Raw genomic sequence first — 21,875 nt, forward strand, 5'->3', positions numbered from 1 at the left:
GATCTCCTTTCTTATACAATGTCATAACATGCGCTCTCTCCATTCTGTTGGATATGCATTTAAAGCCAATGAATGATTGAACAACATACATAAAACAATACTAATGATGTTTACTGTTTTCTTTAATAGGTTGTTACTTATTCTGTCTGGAACAGATGCCTTGTTAATTTGAAGACATTTTATAACGTCAGATATTTCATTTTCATTTTCTGAGAAAGTTAATTTGTCAAAAATACTGTTAGTGTGTTGCTTGAAATATGGTAATTCTTCCCGTTTTTCTGTTAGGGTAGATATGGATTGAAAATATTCATTTAATCTCTCTGATGTTATAAATATGAAAATATAGTGGGACAGTCATTGGTTCCTTGATGACATATTTAAGTAATTTCCAATATGATTGTTTATTTACTATATTTAGTTCCTGAAGAAATGTTAGATGTTAGAATAGAACTTTTGTTTCGAATAACTTTTCATGTTCTTGACTTTATTGCATTGTTTTTTTGTATGCTATAATATTTGTCTCCTTATTACTCCTTTTTGATTTCCTTCTTAACCTATTACATATGCTATACTCCTATATTAAATGTGAGGGGGCACTGGTGGCCAAGTCGTCTATAGCACCGCGATTCGCTTTGCAGAGTTGCGTCCCTTGGGCACGCCAGAAACCTATGATTGTGGGTTCGAATCCCGGTTCACCCCGATTATGTTTCTAGGTTTATCAGCGCCATACCCATGCTCGTGAGTTTCACCGAAGTGGTAAACGCCTGAGACCTGCATCACTTTGGGTTTTCCTCCCACATTAAGCTGACACACCGTGACATACCTGGAATACTGTTAAAAGTGACATTAAACCAAACTCACTGACTACTCAAATGTGAATCAAACCATGGTTTGTCATTTGGTAAATAGTGATGCAATACATTGTTTTACAAAATCATTCAATCTTTAATACAACACTTCGCACATGTCATCAACATGTGTACATTCATTAATAATACAGACCAATTGATAATGTTTATGAGATCAATGTAACAAAGTCTTTTTTGTTATGACATAAAACCTTGTGTTTATGAGCTATCTTGGTGCATAGGTGTGTGTCCATTTCACTTCAGTACCTCTGTGATCAGATGTTGTACTATCGATGTCGATCACACCACTGACCTTTACATCAACATCTTCACTAACAATGATTGGATCTAAAAGTGTGCTAGATTTAGAAGTTACTCCAGTGGGCTTAACAATTACATTCTTTATTTCTTTTCTGTGTAAAATCTCGTTCATGATTTGTTTTCTGTTAGATAATAAATTTTCATTTAAATCAGCGAACATCACCATTTTACTAGATATATCCAATGCAACTTCGATCGAATTATCTAACCGACTCCAAAACTGTATGGATTTGTCTTCTGTTCGGTAAACAGCACAGAGCAATAAAGGCTTTTCATATATGATATATAACGGCATTACACTGAGCCCTGAGAAGTTTGTCTTTGCTAGGGATACAGTTGAATTTGCAGGCTTTGAGATAACACATGACTGTGTTCGGCCCTGTAAAATGTACATCCAAGTCATCTTGGACCTTCCCACAGAAATAAGAAATATTACAGAAACACGGTCATAGATGATCACTTAGACGTGTTGTTTTAGGAATCAAAGGCAGTCACTGTCAGTGAAATTGTTGAGGGTGTACGAATATTTGACAAACGGTTTCCTTGCTACTAAATGGTCAAAATGTGGAATTGGATTTTGGCTATTCCAAAATCATTTCAAATGCCCTGAGACAATCCCTTTCTGTTGTTGCGATTGTTCGAAAACCACTGTCGTTGGCAGTCGATTCACCAATGCAGCAGAATCCTGCTATGCCCCTGTTGAAGGATAGGTATTGGCAGAGGCTGATGCACAGGACGGGTACTTTGTCCTCGGCTGTAACGATCTCACTGTTTCGGTCGACCACAAACCACTTCTGAAGCTGTTTTCGACCGACTCCTTGAACATATCTCCAATACTAGACTCCGAAACCCTAAGCAAGAAACATTGCACTACAAATTCCAGATGGTTCATGTCCTAGGTGCAAAACACCACGCTGCTGATGCTGTGTCCAGCCATCCAACTGGCCACCCTGTGAAAATGGTGTTAATAGATGATGTCGCAGCGATCTGCCAGGATGAAGTCTTGCTTGAGCTCCGTAAACCACATGACACATGGAGAGGAAGCTTTGAGAAACCGACATATATGAGGATGGCTGAACCGCTTACTTAGCTGCCACCCCTTATTGTTGGGAATCTCGTCCGAATCCAATATCAAACCGGCCCTCACTCACTGAAATGGGAAAAAAACTTGATGTGCGATGGAAGTTCGCCAATTCGACCAGTATGTTGTAGGTGTGGACGGCTCAGGCAGAGTGACTCTAAGCAACAGGAAATTCCTCCGCGAATACCTGTATATCAACCCACACCAACAGTCACAGTTGCTGATCATTTGCCAGGCAATTTTCATTCAACATCACCATCTGATCTCAATGGTACACAATACCGTGCTTTCTTGCAGAAGGCCTCATTCAGGCTCAGCAATGACAGTCGTGCCACCAACGACAACTGTGAGTCCCTCAGACCTGTCATCGGCACTACCCAGCTTTCAACACCAGACTGTTGTCCCTCGCAACGACACCAAATATACAAATACTACCACACCCATGTCCACGACCTTAAACTCAGACATTCTACTCGGAGAAAGATTGAATCCTCGTGGCTTAGTTACTATATTCATGCTATTTTGGTGGAATCACCCCTGGACAGTATGACTGTAAATCTGATAAATATTATCAGACATACATGCGTCACATGACATTCGTGTCATCCTTCCCTTCCAATGATATGGTGGATTGAAACATTCATAATATATGACATCAACACACTTGAAAACATTTCAGTTCATTTTAACACTCAGTCAAGATTTGACTTATTTAGTTCTTGTCATACCTTTTGCAAGATCCACACTGACTTGGGTAGGGAAAGAGGATTATGTACATTTACATTTTACAAACATTTGTTGCATTAAGTTATGTTTCCTGTTCTATGTCCCAGATCGCCATCATATATCTGATATTAAAGTGACACGCCGATGCCTGACACAACTATTTTAAAGTGACACGTCTGACTATCTGTTTTCTAGCCTTAACTCGCCAAGGTAACAATCATGTTGATACAATTGATATTCTGAGTAGAAAATTGAATTTTGTGTCTAAATTCCTTTATCAATATCATTAGGAAGACGAGCAGTATTGTCAATGTTAGCATGATAACTCTACATGCAATTTAAATGTGAAACTAGTGTCATGCAATCGAGTGAACCTACCCATCACAACTGCCTCTGTGGATGTCCCTGTTGTGACTGTAGTGCCATGTAATTCCAGGCTTCCACCTAGAGTAGTGGGGATGTACACAGGATTAATACGCAATCCTGGTCTTTGTTGAGCATTACGAGAAGCAGATCCTCCCGAGCCGACTACAACATTGTCCTCAGTCTGGTGCACAGTTTCGCCAGAAAAGGGATACACGGCCGACACCCTCCGTTCTCCATTCACAGTTTCATCCACGTTATCACATGTATGTGTGTCTTCTGACCCTGTCACCTGTTTTAACCAACAACAAAACAAACCATAAAATGGTCCATGCACAACGTAGCTTAGCCCATGCACAACGTTGCTTAGCCCCTCTACATTGATTATGTATAACATAATTGTGTTTATATATATATATATATATATATATATATATATATTATATATCTATATCTCTCTCTCCTCTCTCTCTCTCTCTCTCTCTCTCTCTCTATATATATATATATATATATATATATATATACTAAACCGCAAAAGAAACGTCACACCAAGTAACATTTCATGAAATGTTGTCATTTAAATATCTGCGTAACCTGTTATGATGTTACCCAGATATTGCTTGCAGGGTACCATCAAACACTGATTGTGAAAACTTTATCATACCAATACGCTTTAACTATACGTCCAAACTAAAACAAGTATGTAAGCATGAGGGTATAACATGCAATGAATAACTACTAGTTTCAGAATAAATGGCACAAGCAAAGTTACATATGGTTTAGGTCAGGATTGTAATACATGCATATTTCTGATAAATTGACGGACATATGCACAGAGTGATGCCTATGAATAGCATTACGAATTCACAAGTTATACTCTGTACCTAATGCATGTACCTGACAAGATTGTACAATTGATTTCTCAATAAGTAATACCCCTAAAGTCAATCAATTTTTTTAAAAAAGAAACACGATAGGAAATTATGAAAACAGAATAAAATAATGTATGATAATTCATGTCATGATGCACTGTATGCATCTCATTGATACGACTTGTATTATCTTCAGGGACTGTTTGTTGTACATTTTCACCTAGGTTTTTCCCAGGCGTGTCTGTGGATGTTGCAGCTATAAATATATTCATGGGATTCATTTTTCATCAGCGAACTTGATCTGTTTTCAGGATTAGTAAAGAAGTCCTGAGTACAGGCATAGCATCCATGATAGTTATGTTATGATATCCATTTTGAACAGTTAGTGGTCGTTGCACATCATTCACCTCAACAGTAGCATAAGCTGCACTTCCGGGTTCCCCAACAGTTATATACGGAGAGGAACAAGGCGTAACTGTTGATTGTGATTTATTTGACATACCTGTTTGTTATTGAATACAAAGACGACAATGACACTGATGACGGTGATGATGACGATGACCATAACAACTCCTGCAATAATAATTGGACTGTTTAGTCCACCGCTCTCCTTGGTACCAGCTGTTTTGGGTTCTGCAAGATAATGTATGTTACGTGTCCATCTTGATACTTGTTACCGATTGAGTGAGGTAAGTTTCAATGATGTTAAAGGTAAATATAATGTTATATGTATTTCCATTCTTCACAGACAAAAGATTAATGTCACTTTGCATGAATATACCATTGTATTATTGTTATTGTTAATAAATTAAGCATATCTAATATAACGTGTTGTGCACCTGATAAAAGACACAATCACTGAATCGCAAATAAATAGTGATGATACCATGTGCTCCTGAATCATAATCAGAGAACATCTAGACGTAATAGCCTCAGCCTCATATCTCATATCTCAGCCTCCTCGACAATCAACAGATACTTACTCTCAAGGAGTTTCGTTATGCCATCGCATGTCAGATTCCAGTGTTTGTGTTGACAGTTGGATATCAGCCTTACATCTCCCAAGTGTGCTTCGGTCACATTGAAGGTTTGTGCTGCACGATCAAAACCAGCCTTGGCATGACTGACATACAATAATTGTTGGACATTCCCTGTCTGTAGAGTGAAGTTGGATGCAACGAGACAGTTGTAGCCAATAATGTCCACTAAGAGTATCAGGTCTTCATACAGGGCAAGCTTGTCAGTGTCTTTGTCACTTGATATGCTGCAGGTTGGAGTCTCTGAAACAGATGTAGCTACCTGTCAAATAGTCGAGAGATAAATATAAGAAATTAATACGTTTTTATATTCTATTCATGAGCTACAGGACAATGAGGACAATTTCACAATAGCTGTTGTTAATATAAAGACGGTATTCACGTTTATGAAGAAGAAACGTCTGGATATTAACTGACTTCAAGGTATCTTGAATAAGGCATCACCAATTCGTTACATTTTGTTTATAAATTATATAAACTACTTACTGAGTTCCGTCACGCCATCGCAAGTTGTATTCCACTGTTTGGTGTGACAGCTGAAGATCAAGCCTACAATTCCGAGGTGGGATTTCGTCACATTGAGGGTTACTGCAGTAAATTTGTCAGTGACATTAGCTACATGTTCAGCTCCCAGCAGTAGTGTCGACACGTTCCCAGTCTGGAGTGAGAAGTGAAAAGCTGCAGAACAGAAGTAGCCCCGGATGTCCACTGTGAGTGTCAGCGTCTGATACAGGGCAAATACATCTGTGTCCTCAGTACTGGTAATGCTGCACGTTGGTGTCTCTAAAACAATAAAATATTCTTGGAATAAGAACATGTTAAAACCCGAAATAGTTCGCTGAAATCGATTTGACCGATAGCATTCTAATCCTATACATTGCATAGCCAAATGATAGATACAGGTACATCAGCTTTGTGCTCTGTACTTTCTTCATATTACTTGTACCGTCGATTTTCATGAGTGGTATTTGCAAGTTATGTAGTTATTGCCATTATTTCTTTGGGCGTTGGACATTGTCACACAAACAATTCCAAACAAATATGTCATTGACTGTTAAATACTAACGGATTAAAGTAGCTGCGCTTCAGATAAAGTTCAATAAAAATAAAACTGTTTTTTTAATTGAATTATTTCATCTGACCATACATATTCATGATGACATTAAAAACCTGATTTACAATTTGCACGTGCACAATTTAGATGTGTACGTGTTTAGTTGGGGAATGTTTCTCACACAAGAGGTTCCTGAATGTGAACACAATTATTGCTCAGCTATCAGGTGCTAGTAAAAGCACTTTTGTTTAACATTTTATAACACTAACGCAATACCACGGTTTGCTAAACAGGCAACACTCATACCTTGTCACAGGCTGATCGTCCACAAGTGACGTCATGTCATTAAGACATCCATTTTCGTTTGGTGCATCTACGGAATCTATACGCATTAACAGCTCGGAAAATTCATGCGTTGAAAGCAGTCACTGTCATGCACACCTAGCCTCATTTACAATTTGCAAGTTCATGTACGGCGCTCAATTTAGATATTTACTTGTTTGGTTGGTGCATGTTTCTGACACAAGTGGTTCTTGAATGTTAGTTTATGTTAGTTTATGCTAATAAAAACACTTTTCTTTACCACGGCTTGCTAAAAAGGCAACGTTTACATTATTCTTAAAGGCAATTTAAATGGCAAATGCTCCCGGAACGAAATCGCTCAAGATGATGTTCTACCCTATATGCAAATGATGGGATGTAACGTCTAGATGCCCGCCCACAGATTGCACGTATTGTAACATAGTTTTTGAGGCAGCATGATATTGCTGTACTGCCATGTAAAGTTAGCTCAGCTCGGCCAATCTTTGAAGTATTTAGTTTAGAACAACATCAAGGGGATATTAAGGAATGTGACATTTCCCACATATGAGAGGATAGTATCTTACATACAGTACTTACTGAACTGTGTCTGACAGATGTGCTTGAAGTAACATACACACATGTAAAAAGGTAGACAAGTCTTGGACTATGTGGGCTATTGCAAAATACCTTTTCATTTCCGGACACGGATAAATTTTGTTTAGAACAGAATGTTTTCCTCTGGAATGGTTGATTTTTAACCTTCGACAGTACTGTAAAATGCATGGTTTAATAAAATAACTAACAACAACTCAAAACCCACGGACAATGCGTATATGACTGATCCTCCCTAGTGGCAATAATGCAAGTTTATCACAATACTCAGTGGAAGAACCTTCTATTTCATATGTATCATTAAAGAAACAGTGAAAGGGATATAGAATAAAAACAGACTAAAATCAGAGCCATTTATTAAATATATTGCTGCAAGTGTTGCATGATGAAGGATTGTATTGTTATACTGGATATATACATATTTCATATATTATTTGTAATAAAGACATTTTTATCTATAATTTAACTTTTTATGTTTCAAGAGGTCAACATCAGCATTGAACTTACTTGTTATGACAACATTGCAGGATGCAAGAGGACCATTTGGAATATCAGCACATGTCCACTGTCCTGCGTGATGTGGTTTCACGGTCAGTATCCGGAGGCTACTGTGGGTTTGGTTGATGATACTTGCATTATATTCGTTTATAGGTGTACACAACTGTAATGATGCTATACACTGTGGACCAAGAGTTGAACGTGGACCAGTGTATTGAAGAGCGGTGTAAGGTGTCGACGTCGAACAATTCATCAGAGCAGATTCCTCGATGTAGGATACGTCAGGGCAGATAAACTCTGCTGTGGTGTCTGCAACAGAAGGATGACTTACCGAATGTCATACTTGTCCGACACCACATCTCGCATTATTTGACTCATTTCCGGAGTAAATATGTGTGACATGTTTAAGTATAAAAACTTGCGTGACAAATATATGTATATTGTGTTGGAGTGCACAGCGATGTGATAAATACACCGTGCTTTCAGGGAAAAGCCAGGTTACCTGTAACAACGCAAAATTATATTTGAATAGTTAAATTTATCCACTTTTTTTCTGTAAATATTAGCTTCCGCGATGACACTATCGTTTTCATAGGATGTTTCAATCAGACGTGGGTATAGTGATTTGGTACCTCTGATTGAGCAATCAGAATTATGCTTTCAAGCCCATTAATGACCTCCATTCATGGACATGATAAAGCCTACGAAACCTACGAATGTATTTTATCTTAAATATGAATTTCAGAAACACTGAGAAACTCACAGTAGTTTAAACTCGTGCTGCTCATGATAAAGAATAATTTTAAGGTTCCAAGGCCCACTGACAGCTTCATCTGTTAACACAGACAAAAACAAGACAATATTATTCAGTAAAGGCATTTATATATCATGTTACCTTCTTATGCTGAGTATATGTGTGTGCTATATTTGTGTGCAAAGAGAACATATCGTTGCCACGCAAACATTGCTCCGAAACATATCATTGTGGTCGCGTTACATTTCATGTATTTGATAAGCCACTGAATCAGTTGGTTAGCAACAAGGAAATTATCATCTGATATAGTCGTGATTAAAAATCGTAGTAAATGAATTTGAGTTTATGTCTCATTTGATAATAGTTTTGTTTGAGTCATATCAACTTAGAAGCGTAGGAGACGTATACGTAGGCCATGATTATCTCATTTTCTTGAAACCACCAAGCATTTACATAATGCTGATATTCGAATCCTCATACCCCTGAAAACGGTAGCTTCATGCATAAGTTGATCATACTAAGTTACATTTCATAGAGGGCTGCTAAAAAGAGGTCTACTTACAGTAAGTCGTGTCATTATTTCAAAGATGACAGATAACTTGTCTTGTGTTACGACTGACATCGGAGGACGGCTTCCGATACTGTGACGGAAATAATAAAGCAAACGCTGTGGAAAGGAACTTTCATCCAAATGTGCGTTTGATAAACATTAATCAGTGGATTTTACAGATACAAAACACTGACACACTTTATATTTACACTTTACGACGAGAAACACATTCTGACATTATTATTACAAGTCTTACCTGCTAGGTGTAAATGATCCAAGCTATACATCCCAGCTGAGATGATATGCTACATCGATAATGCCTCCAATATTGTGTCATGAAAACGCTGTAGTTAACTGTAACCAGCAAAATGAACCATGTTACGTATCCTAATCAGGTTATTCACATGTGCCGATTCGAAGTGTGCTATTTCCTCTTAGGAAGGTTACATGCGCATGTCCGTCAACGGCAAACCATGTCTAAACGTCATAAGAGAAAAGCTGGCACATGAAAAAGGATGTTACTGAGTATTATCAAAGGGAGATAATCGTGTTTACACATTTATACTCTATGCGACTGAAACAAATAGACCAATTTTGAAAGGCAGTCACATTCGAATAATTTCATTCCACGATAATCAAAGGACAAATACGTACTGCACAATCTGGACACATTCAGGGATATCTTGAACCCATTATATTATGTATATTATCTCTCAAAGTACAAGGCAAGCTTTATATTTAACAAACATCACAACACGATTCTGTGTATTATGAGTGACTCGCCATCAATATTGGATCTACACTTAAAAGACGGACATGAAGTTTTTCGAGTTTTCTTCACTATGCAACTGTTTGTCATGATATACAAGACCGATACTTTGGTAGATTGTCGTAGACATTATTATTGGATTGCCTAAAAGTCGGGCCGGGCCGGGCCAAGACGGGCCAGAGTTTGTTGTGCTAATTACTCCATTTTTGGCGGCCATACCTACATATTATTGATGCGACATGCACACATGGCATTATTGAATAATCACCACCAAAAACGTGTACCATAGTGATTCGGAGTAAATCGCTCGAAAACCAGAAAGTAGAGTTGTGTGTAAGCGTCGCTGCGAAATAGGATTTGAAACGTATCAAATACTTCTACCTATCGTGATACAAATATCCATCTATCGACATAGCGTTTTCATGTATAGGTTAGTACTATATCTAAGTAAATACCAGCTAATAATGTCACAGTTCATCGTATTTAAAGCAGACACGTTGGTTAAAGTAGACCTCTTCTCCCCATACTCTCAACAGTCTCACAAGTGTTCGGTCCGACTTGGCCCGAGCTGTCAAAATCAGCTTTAAACACACAGATGTATCATCAGATGTATTTACATCTATAGATTAGAATTATATCTACCTATATACCACTTTATAGTGTCTCAGATCGCGCTATTTAAAGAAAACAAGGTGCTCAAAGTGAAGACCTTTTTCCTCTACATTCTCAACATAGTCTCTCTCAGGAGTGTTTGGCTTGTGTTTGGTCCGACTTTGCCGACTTTAAAAACACAGATGTATCATCAAATATATTTATATGCTGGATTACTGCATATAAGAAATGCAGGTTAATATTAAATAATATTTATTGTATATAAGTAATATCTAGTGTTTTATCCATAGTTTATATTTGACTAGATTGTAAAATTGTATATGTGGTATGTCTAGTCATAGTTATAATATCTTAGTAATAGAGTATATCAGTTGTGTAATGCTACTGAATAGTTATTTGCATCACAGTATTATACTACTTAGTTACAACTAATTCTGTGTTGTATATTTAGGTCCCACTATACATGCATGTCGCTGCTGTGGGAAGGGACAGACACCCCCGGTGTCACCCACAGGATATGTATGATATGTTTATTTGTGTCTGATTTGTGCGAATATCTGTAAGCAATATTTAATATTATATTAGAATAAATACAATGTAACTATTTAAATCATATTCATGGCTACGAAGCGCCTCCTGTAATATATGATTATGTTACATGCATTAAGTAAGTTCATAGATACAGAATATAATATATATACTGTTGTAACATCTAGTATGCATAAATGTCTTCTAGTTATTCCATAATTAATCTGTGAGACATCTTTTCAGTTGGCATTTATAGTAAAGTTGATTGAGCCTGTATAATCATGTGTAACATGGTGAAAATATTGTCCGTATATCATCGCCATTTTACTGTCGAGAACAAAAATACATACTTCAAAACCCGCGGATTGTGTTTGCTGAATGTTCCACCTACTGCGCTATACCCCTCTGCAACATGTGTCTGTGCCCATGAAAACATAATGATTGTCTTTTTAGATCACAGACACCTTCACATGGAATAAGTCGTTTTTAATTGAAAGAAACGCGTAAAGGATTATTCCAAATAATTAGATACTTTCAGATTGCGTAGACGGGGCAAAACATAAAAGGTGTTGGCTTCTAATTGTGACACTGTTAGTACAATGTATTTACTACATGCCATTCCACTTCCTGTGTTACAACAAATGCAACCCTCTTTACCCAACAAGCAGCTATTAGTTATTACTCTATTTATAATCCCAAATTAAGTGAGAACATGTTTTTGACTTTCCCATTCACGAGATTGATATAAGCTTTTATACATTGTTTGATCTCATTGTAGTGTACGTTTTGTAGCTATTTTGCTGAATAAATTTAACTTAAACAGTCTATTCCCACAACAGATAAAGTGTGTCGAACTTTTGGCATGTGTATATGGTGACATAAGCTATGATCTTTCGTCAAAAGTTTTTTTCGGAATTTGCAAGAAAGGTAAAAAAAATAATTCAAGACTCACATGTTCATATTTATTGCAATGTGAATTTTGAACGTGTTAAACTTTCGCAATTATCAGGTCTTTGACAGGCATTAAGAAGCGATACACATAAGGAAGAGAATATATGGATGTCAACTTCTTTATTATGAGGAACACAACATTTCGGAGTATGAGACTACTCCTTCATCAGGTGAATGAATAACTTACTTACTTACTTACTTTGGAGATTTAACGTGCGCTTTCCGACTGATGCGTATTTCGCACACGGGCCCGGCCAGGCCAGGCCATTTAATGTGTTTCCGGAAGGGGCGAAAGTGGTTTGTGCAACCCAAGAGGGGGCTTTTGGGGTTGCTTATATAGAATTGGGGAATTTTGAGATTTGGAATAGATTACTTAACTTAGGTGAATGAATGCAATGAGGCAGAGAGCAAATATATGTACATGTAAGGACAACAAAATTAATAAGATAACAAAAGTTGGAAAATAACAAAGGGTACGAGCTAACAAAGGAAGCCAACAGATGATTGGCGCTGATAAGCAATAGACAATGAGCCAACACTTACTGTTATCATAGCTAAGTAATTGGTAATTGACATTGGGCAAATGGAGGGATGTGGTTGAAGGGGTGGGGTGGGTAGGGGCACTGATAGGTGTACGAATGGACATAGCAAAGGGCAAATTGAAGCTAGCTAGGCAATTAGCCCCGACAAAAATCAAAGCATAACATCCCAAGCACGAGGCACATAGGTTCCCTGGTCACGGTTCATGGTTGAACAACGGTTTAGATGACAACAAATTATAAAAGGTTCGTCCGACTTGTTTTACTTGAACGGAAAAGTACTGTTTTGGGTGTAAATAATGTCAAAGATATTTATGTTTGCACAGAGTTGTGGTATTCCTTTCCGGAGTCACCACAGGAGTTCGGAATTGGTGGCACCATGGCCAGGACTAGAACACCTTTCTGAAGCTAACCTTTTGGATCGACTAACGTAGGTTGGACACACTGAATTCATGTCAAATGACATAGTGAGAAAGGACTTTATCGCGGATGATGGGCTACATCAAGGACCAGCAGGTCAAAAACAGCTGGCATAAGACCTGATCCGTGCTCTTTCTGGCAGCCAGGGCCAAGTCGGACCGAACACTTCTGATAGAGACTGATACTATGTTGAGAATGTAGAGACAAAAGGTCTTCCTTCACTTTGAACACCTTGTGTTCTTTAAATACCGCGATCTGAGACACTATAAAGGGGTATATAGGTAGCCTTTATACTAGTCTATAGATGTAAACCTGTTTGATGATACATATGTGAGGTTTAGGTTGATTTCAACAGCCCGGGCCAAGTCGGACCGAATACTTCTAATAGAGATTTTCTTAAGAAAATACAGTTAAAGTGTTTGACTTTAACGGACCAGTTTTCTTTCAATGCGATAAACTGTGACATTACAAAGTGGTATATAGGCAGATAAAACACTAGTCTATTGATGTAAACACATTTGATGATACATCTCTGTGTCGATTTTAACAGCCCGGGCCAAGTCGGACCATACACAAGCCAAACACCTCTGAGAGAGACCATGTTGCGAATGTAGAGGGAAAAGGGCTTCATTTCAAGCACCTTGTTTTCTTTTAATACCGCGATCTATGACATGATAAAGTGGTATATAGGTCGATATAATACTTGTCTATAGATTACTGGGCCTCAACCTGCATGGTGTCAACATGTTGCATATGCTGCCGTATGAAGTTATAGTCACAACATATTTACTGTTTCGCAAATAACACATCAGCACATGTCTAAACTACACATACTAGTCATGGTGTTGTTTTAGATGGGCACACCGAACACGTCATTAAGCTGAGTGTGCAATAATATCAACAATATGTTGCTTCAGATACGATATGGCGTATTTCTGAGACGCGGGTCGGATTTAGGCGAGTGTAGTTTCTTGTTCCTTTCTATGGCTATGACAGTGTGATATGATTCAAAACATACAAAAATAATACATTTATATGAAACGGTAACAATAACTGGAAAACAGTCACAATTGATATAATAAGTGAATAAGCCAATATTATTGATAACAATCAGTTACGTGTTCCCACGCATCGCTCCCATTGAGGAGTCATTGTCCTGTGTCGACTTGCGCTACTCCCAAACTTCAACGTTAACTTACTGTAGTCGTACTGCTTAGATATTTTTTTTTGAAAGTGGACTCTGGTCGTCATTATCCCATATTTATTTTCCCCTGGTTACAATAGTGCACAGTACCCCATGCGGGTCTTCCAGCCTTGTTGTAATATGAGAGCTGTCAATATGTTATCGTTGTCTGTTTCACTTTGTAAGCAACGGATCACGCCGTCAGGGCACGAGCGTACCGGAACTGGGGCAATCGAGATATTTATTCAGAAGTACACTTCGCTTGATAGGCAAAGCATCGAGTTGTGCTATAAATGTAAACTGATTGATGTTGTATTACGGTTGTAATGAAACCACATTACTGAAACAACTGTATTGCTACACATAGAAACATAGCTATGTTATTGTTGTTGGTTAACGACACGCTCAGCATCATTCCAGTTAGACTATATAATCGAGGCCATACCATCCAGTGAGTGACATCCTGAGCATCGATCTGAGCATTTGAGCTACGATGACATGCGTTAACCACGTCGGCGAACCTGATTCTGTTGGTCGGCTCTTACAACAATCATGGGTTCTTTTTCTAATCCTGATCTTTACGGGAGCTGTCGACCATTATATAAACATATACAATGTACGCATACAAGCATAACACATTCACTGGTCGTGTCACATTTAAATGTATCTTATCAGATAATACTTATATTTAGTCAAATAAGATAAGCACCATTTTCCTTGTTCCTGTTACTATTATTAGTGCTATGAATATCAACTGCACACTTTTAGCATTTCTTTTAAACTAACCGAATATGATTATTTTGTAATATTGATCCATTACATAATTTTAGATCTGACCACGAAATTGCATATAATTTAAATCTTTCACTTTCTTATCTCTGCGCTTGGAACATTTGAAAATGTAATTATTGTAATGACACATGTCAGTAGCACAATGCTAATGCATTACATTTTGTATGCCAGCATTGTGATGAAATATCAGTGCAGCGTTATCTCCGAGGATCTTTAGCTCCAACCTTCACTTAACAGTTTTGGAAGATGAAGTACTGACAATTCGTCTCATATGATCCAGTGCAAACAAAACCCAACATATCTCAAATACTCTTTGTTGCATACATATTATGCCTAATTCTCAGGAAAAGTGCTTCTGCAAATTATTCCCTATCTATTAGAAAAAATGTTCGTGACTTACAGAACGGCTTTCCGTGTTAACATGTGAACTAAGTATGGAGCTTCAATGTTAACTATGAATTCCGTATCCCAACAATGTTCATGGGTGAAGTGATGTTAAGTTTGATAATATAAATTTGAAAACTTGATGATTGGTAGGTAGATAAGCGAACGCGTTTTAAGTTGTCCCACGTATTGCTAAACTATATTCAAGACATTTGCAATATATTACATGTTTGAACACGTGCTCGTCGGCTCATTGAATGTAACCTTGATTAAAACAACTTCTGAGCAAGAGTCTACTAACATTCTTTGAAACCTTGGTAGAATCTCAAAAGTTGCGAAATGTTAACACCAAGGGCTGGAGCTGGTGGAATATTGTTCGACAGAAAGGGAAAGTTGACTATTGGAAAGTTGAAGCCATCTCTCTTGTCATACAGTCTTGTGGAAATTGTTTTGTCACCCTGAATCTTTATGCAGAGATCTAAATATGAATTAGATTATGCGGTCTCACTGGTTTCCTTTATTTCTAGTTCTAGTTTAGGTGAATATATCAGGGAGGATACAGTATGTTATCAAGATCACGTGAACCAATGGGATCTCAATATTCTGACATAGAGGTAGAATAAACAAAACATTGTCCCTTTTGACAAGTCATTTTGAATATTAATTCTAAATTATGATATGGAACTCATGTGTTGCCTTTTTGTGCGATTTCTTTGCAATTGTTGTCATGTATTTCATTCGAGGATCAATTACCTTCCATGTTGGTAAATTAAATCATATGTTTTGGAATAAATTGTTGTGTAAAACTAGATACGCGTTTCTCTGCAGAATTCCATCACTTCACATGTTGGCAGTTTGTTCATATATTCTCAGATGTTCATAGATGTTTGAAGGCTGGACAGCATTTCTATCAAGGGCAACATATTCTCCTCTCGGCTCAGGATGTAGGTAATGACCACCTGAAACAAATGTCAACAAGGCTCTAACCATACATTGGGACAACATGATTTTGAGAATATATTGATTCACTTGAATTAGAATTGAGAATGACCCAAACTTGATAAAGAGTGGACATGCGGAGAATATTCTGTTTTTTGAAATATATGCTTAAACAAGAAACGCAAAACGGATATTTAAGGCCCTAAAAGCAATCTTAGCTGACTGAAGATGAAGAGGTTAAATGTGCTATAGTGTCAGTGACGAATTTCCCGTATCAAAATGATCACAACAAGTATATGCAAACCATTAGTCGAGAAACACGTACGATTTGGAACAACCCACCCGGTGCATTAACAAAAGGTCCATATAGCTGCACGCTTATCATACTAGCATACTTATCTCTTCTATGGGCAGGCCGCTATCGATTCAACGGCGAACATACACGTTAACGACCTTCACCTTGGACTTTTCCCTTGTGACGATAACTGAGATGACTGCAGTCACCAAGTGTTCTCTTCATACTATTTTGGCTCAATACCTTGTACGGTTCCTGATATAAATTTATTTTCCAACCTCACACAAGAGTAGAGTTGAAGAGCAGAGGATGATGTGCATTTACATTATACAATCACGTGTTGCATAAGTTATGTGTCCTGTTCCTTGTTCCAATCATTTGTGAGGTCGAATAAAGATATTTCAAAACAGTATAACACTTACTCATTTATGATGGAGATCTAAAGACTAGAGTTTCAGAGTGAGAGCAAAACTCAACAAGATACCAACAGTACAGTGTCCAGTCCCATCATGTGACTTTGTAACAGAAGACCTTGCCTCTGTTGTGATAGCCTAACACCTAAATGCACATGCAATGGTCCACACCATGACCACGCATTCTAGTAGCTCAGCCAAAGTCGAGAAAATAAAGCGACCAACTACATCCTCTGCTGCCTCAAGCCAGGACTGGCCATCCTTCATCTTTTGGTGGAAAGACTATATTGAGGCTACCAAGGTCACAGGAAAGGATCTTGCTGTGCAGCTATTGATATGCTGTGATGAAACATTGCACATAGATCTAACAATTTCCGCAGGTGGGCTCCTAACAAACAAACCCCAAAAGCAGTATTGAAAGCCATTCAAGTCCTTGCCATCAGAGAGGAGAACACCGTGGTGCCGTGCGTTACGCTTCACAGTATGACCACGGAATGTGATGAAACTGTTCGTTCCTTTGGTGCTAAGCTTTGGGGTCAAGCTGGAGTGTGCAAGTTTGTCATTCCATGCGAGGCTGTCACGATGAGGTAAACTTCATTGAGGCTATTTTGCGGGCTGTGCTAAGACGTGGCCCGAATGACCCCGAAATCTGGTTTGACCTCCCTGGTGACAACAACCAGGCCATGACTCTTGAGCAGGCCTTCCAGTTTGTAGAAGCCAAAGAAGCTGGTAAGCGTTGAGCATCACGACTTTTTTACTCTAAAGGTGCTGAAGCAGTCGGCAGCACTTAACGACTCAACTTCAGCTTTTTACTAATCTCACTGCAAAAGTTATCCGGTAATAATATAAGCAACTGAACTTCGGACCAATCTTCACATTTAAACCAACATCAGCTTCCTTAGTCGTCATGGCTGGCACTGGCTGTCAGAGATGTCCCACACGCATATTCGAAATGGGGTCTTATGAAAATCGATATACTATATTTAATGCATTTCTGTTCAATATGAATTTTAATTTTCTCATTGAATGTATCCTTTTTATGTTGATTTAATTATATTATCTACGTGGCAGGGCCATTTTCCGCTTGATGCAAACGTAAACCCAAAAAGTTTATGACTTTGAACATTTTTAGCTTTACATTCATCAAAGAACAAGGTAATATGGTCTAATTCATCTTTTAAAGAAAATATACCTGCTTCTGTTTTATCTGGGTTGTATTTAGTTAACCAGCGGTTTGCCCAGTTACACAACTTGCTCAGATTTAAATTAAGAGTTGATTCAACAAGTTGATTGTCTTGTGAAGAAAAGCCGAGTGCCGTTTCATCAGCAAAGAGTATTGTTATGCAATCTAATTTATCAGCAATGTCGTAAACAAATACAATGAATAACAAGCATGAAATACTCACATTCCCCGCCAATATGACATATCCGGTTGTGAGCAATGCATTTGCTCCTGTGAACTATGTTCACTGGGCCTTTTTGTAAACGGCCTAATTTCAGCAATGAAGAAAGTTATTACTGGTGTTGTTATTCCATCTGCAGTTTATGATAGAATATGTAACTGAATTTGTGATGAGTAAGGATGAGACATATGGACGAACAACTTCTTTATTACAATTAGGAGCGATGGTTTCGGTGTAGGTTCTAATATAGTTATCAAGCAAGTGAAGTACAGAGTATGGTTGACAAGAATATATAGTGTTTATACAGTTCAGTAGGTTTAAGATCAGTTGCACTGTTGTATTTGTAATGAGTTGTCTTTCTGCATTAAGTTAGTTAGTGAATGCAACAACTGTGTCCATGGCACTTTTGGAGGAACATACACTCAAGCAATGCAGAACTTACGAACAAAAAAGGAATTGTTTTCAATACTGTGAGATGACATTATGTGCCAGGTTCGGTGAAGAAGTATGGTACGGTTTTCAAGATCTGTTCCGGAAACGAGCACTACCGCCCTTTTCAGTCTAAATCAATGGCGTTGCCATGTAAACTCAAATTTTTATTTTTTTTTAAATCCCAAACTATCAAAAGGCAACAGTTCACCACTCGAACTTTCTATTTGCCAAGTTTGGTTAAAAAATATGGTACGGTGTTCAAGATCTGCTCCGGAAACGAAATGTGACGGATGGACGGACGGACGGACGGCACCCATTCCTATGGCGGGGGATAAAAAGGGACCTAACACCGACCCCTGTGGAACACCAGCCTTCAAAATCCTTCGCTCGGATAGAGCCCCGCTTACAAACACTGATTGAGTACGATTGCTTATGTAACTAGACAGCCATTCAAGTAAATTCCCTTTCATACCATTCATTTCTAATTTGTACATAAACCCTCTATGCCAGACACGATCAAATGCTTTTGACACATCGGAAAAAAACATGCAATTCTTTTCTCTATTATCTGAAGATATTCAAATTTGATTATTCAATTCAATTAATTGATGGACAGTGGAATGGCCTTTTTGAAAGCCCGTTATATTTTGTATAACAATTTATTGTCACGAAAGTAGTTATAAAGACGCTGAAATACAACTCTCTCAAACACTTTACCAATACAACTAATGAGTGCTATTGGTCTGTTATTTGTCACAACTGAATGATCTCCTTTCTTATACAATGTCATAACATGCACTCTTTTCCATTCTGTTGGATATGCATTTAAAGCCAATGAATGATTGAACAACATACATAACACAATACTAATGATGTTAACTGTTTTCTTTAATAGGTTGTTACTTATTCTGTCTGGACCAGACAGTTTATAACGCCATATATTTTTTATTTTCATTTTCTGAGAAAGTTAATTTGTCAAAAATAATGTTAGTGTGTTGCTTCAAATATGGTAATTATTCCCGTTTTTCTGTTAGGGTAGATATTGATTGAAAATATTTATTTAATCTCTCTGATGTTATAAATCTGAAAATATAGTGGTACAGTCATCGGTTCCTTGACGACATATTTTAGTAATTTCCAATATGATTGTTTATTTACTATATTTAGTTCCTGAAGAAATGTTTGATGTTAGAATAGAACCTTTGTTTCGAATAACTTTTCATGTTCTTGACTTTATTGCGTTGTTTTGTGTATGCTATAATATTTGTCTCCTTATTAGTCCTTTTTGATTTCTTTCGTAACCTATTACATATGCTATACTCCTATATTAAATGTGAGGGGGCACTGGTGGCCAAGTCGTCTATAGCACCGCGATTCGCTTTGCAGAGTTGCGTCTCTTGGGCACGTCAGAAACCTATGATTGTGGGTTCGAATCCCGGTTCACCCCGATTATGTTTCTAGGTTTGTCAGCGCCATACCCGTGCTCGTGGGTTTCACCGAAGTGGTAAACGCCTGAGACCTGCATCACTTCGGGTTTTCCTCCCACATTAAGCTGACACGCCGTGACATAACTGGAATACTGTTAAAAGTGACATTAAACCAAACTCACTCACTACTCAAATGTGAATCAAACCATGGTTTGTCATTTGGTAGAATAGTGATGGAATACATTGTTTTACAAAATCATTCAATCTTTAATACAACACTTCACACATGTCATCAACATGTGTACATTCATTAATAATACAGACCAATTGATAATGTTTATGAGATCAATTTAACAAAGTATTTTTTGTTATGACATAAAACCTTGTGTTTATGAGCTATCTTGGTGCATAGGTGTGTGTCCATTTCACTTAAGTACCTCTGTGATCAGATGTTGTACTATCGATGTCGATCACACCACTGACCTTTACATCAACATCTTCACTAACAATGATTGGATCTAAAAGTGTGCTAGATTTAGAAGTTACTCCAGTGGGCTTAACAATTACATTCCTTTTTATTTTTCTGTGTAAAATTTCGGTTATGATTAGTTTTCTATTAGATAATTAAATTTCATTTAAATCAGCGAACATCACCATTTTACTAGATATATCCAATGCAACTTCGATAGAATTATCTAACCGACTCCAAAACTGTCTTTTGTTCGGTAAACAGCACATAGCAATAAAGGCTTTTCATCCATGATATAAAACGGCATTACACTGAGCCCTGAGAAGTTTGTCTTTGCTAGGGATACAGTTGAATTTGCAGGCTTTGAGATAACACATGACTGTGTTCGGCCCTGTAAAATGTACATCCAAGTCATCTTGGACCTTCCAACACCAAGAAATATTACAGAAACACGGTCATAGCAGGGAGGATGATCACTAAAACGTGTTGTTTTAGGAATCAAAGGCAGTCACTGTCAGTGAAATTGAGGAGGGTGTACGAATATTTGACAAATCCATGCCTTGCTACTGAATGGTCAAAATGTGGAATTGGATTTTGGCTATTCCAAAATCATTTCAAATGCCCTGAGACAATCCCTTTCTGTTGTCGCGATGGTTCGAAAACCACTGTCGTTGGCAGTCGATTCACCAATACAGCAGAATCCCGCTATGCCCCTGTTGAATGATAGGCATTGGCAGTGGCTGATGCACAGGATGGGTACTTTGTTCTCGGCTGTACCGATCTCACTGTTTCGGTCGACCACAAACCACTTCTCAAGCTGTTTGGCGACCGACTCCTTGAACATATCTCCAATACTAGACTCTGAAACCCTTAGCAAGAAACATTGCACTACAAATTCCAGATGGTTCATGTTCTAGGTGCAAAACACCACGCTGCTGATGCTGTGTCCACCCATCCAACTGGCCACCCTGTGTAAATGGTGTTAATAGATGATGTCGCAGCGATCTGCCAGGATGAAGTCTTGCTTGAGCTCCATAAACCATATGACACATGGAGAGGAAGCTTTGAGAAACCGACATATATGAGGATGGCTGAACCGCTTACTTAGCACACCAAACAGCTGCCACCCCTTATTGTTGGGAATCTCGTTTGAATCCAATATCAAAACGGTCCTCACTCACTGAAATGGGAAAAAACCTGGATGTGCGATAGAAGTTCGCCAATTCGACCAGTATGTTGTAGGTGTGAACGGCTCAGGCAGAGTGACTCTAAGCAACAGGAAATTCCTCTGCAAATACCT

General features: G+C 38.0%; 1 protein-coding gene across 5 annotated transcripts in view; it reads right to left on the minus strand.

Moving 5' to 3' along the window:
• The window catches only part of LOC125375939, a 37,179-nt gene extending 27,489 nt beyond the window's left edge, over positions 1-9,690 (minus strand). For 3 of the 5 annotated variants that reach the window (XM_048387003.1, XM_048387002.1, XM_048386998.1), the window contains exons 1-5: positions 9,276-9,690; positions 9,032-9,110; positions 8,479-8,548; positions 7,725-8,024; positions 5,735-6,031 (exon numbers count right to left, since the gene is read on the minus strand). In XM_048387003.1, coding sequence (XP_048242960.1) covers positions 5,735-6,031; positions 7,725-8,024; positions 8,479-8,548; positions 9,032-9,091 — 727 coding nt within the window. In that variant the 5' untranslated portion in view covers positions 9,092-9,110; positions 9,276-9,690. Of the gene's footprint in view, positions 1-3,354; positions 3,632-4,713; positions 4,845-5,194; positions 5,492-5,734; positions 6,032-7,724; positions 8,025-8,478; positions 8,549-9,031; positions 9,111-9,275 lie in introns of all 5 variants that reach the window. The other 2 variants (XM_048386999.1, XM_048386997.1) reach the window with 2 other exon arrangements.
• Between the last annotated feature and the right edge of the window lie 12,185 nt (positions 9,691-21,875).

The sequence above is a fragment of the Haliotis rufescens genome, unplaced genomic scaffold (assembly GCF_023055435.1).
Source record: "Haliotis rufescens isolate VD_foot unplaced genomic scaffold, xgHalRufe1.0.p SCAF_63, whole genome shotgun sequence".
NCBI lineage: Eukaryota > Metazoa > Mollusca > Gastropoda > Lepetellida > Haliotidae > Haliotis > Haliotis rufescens.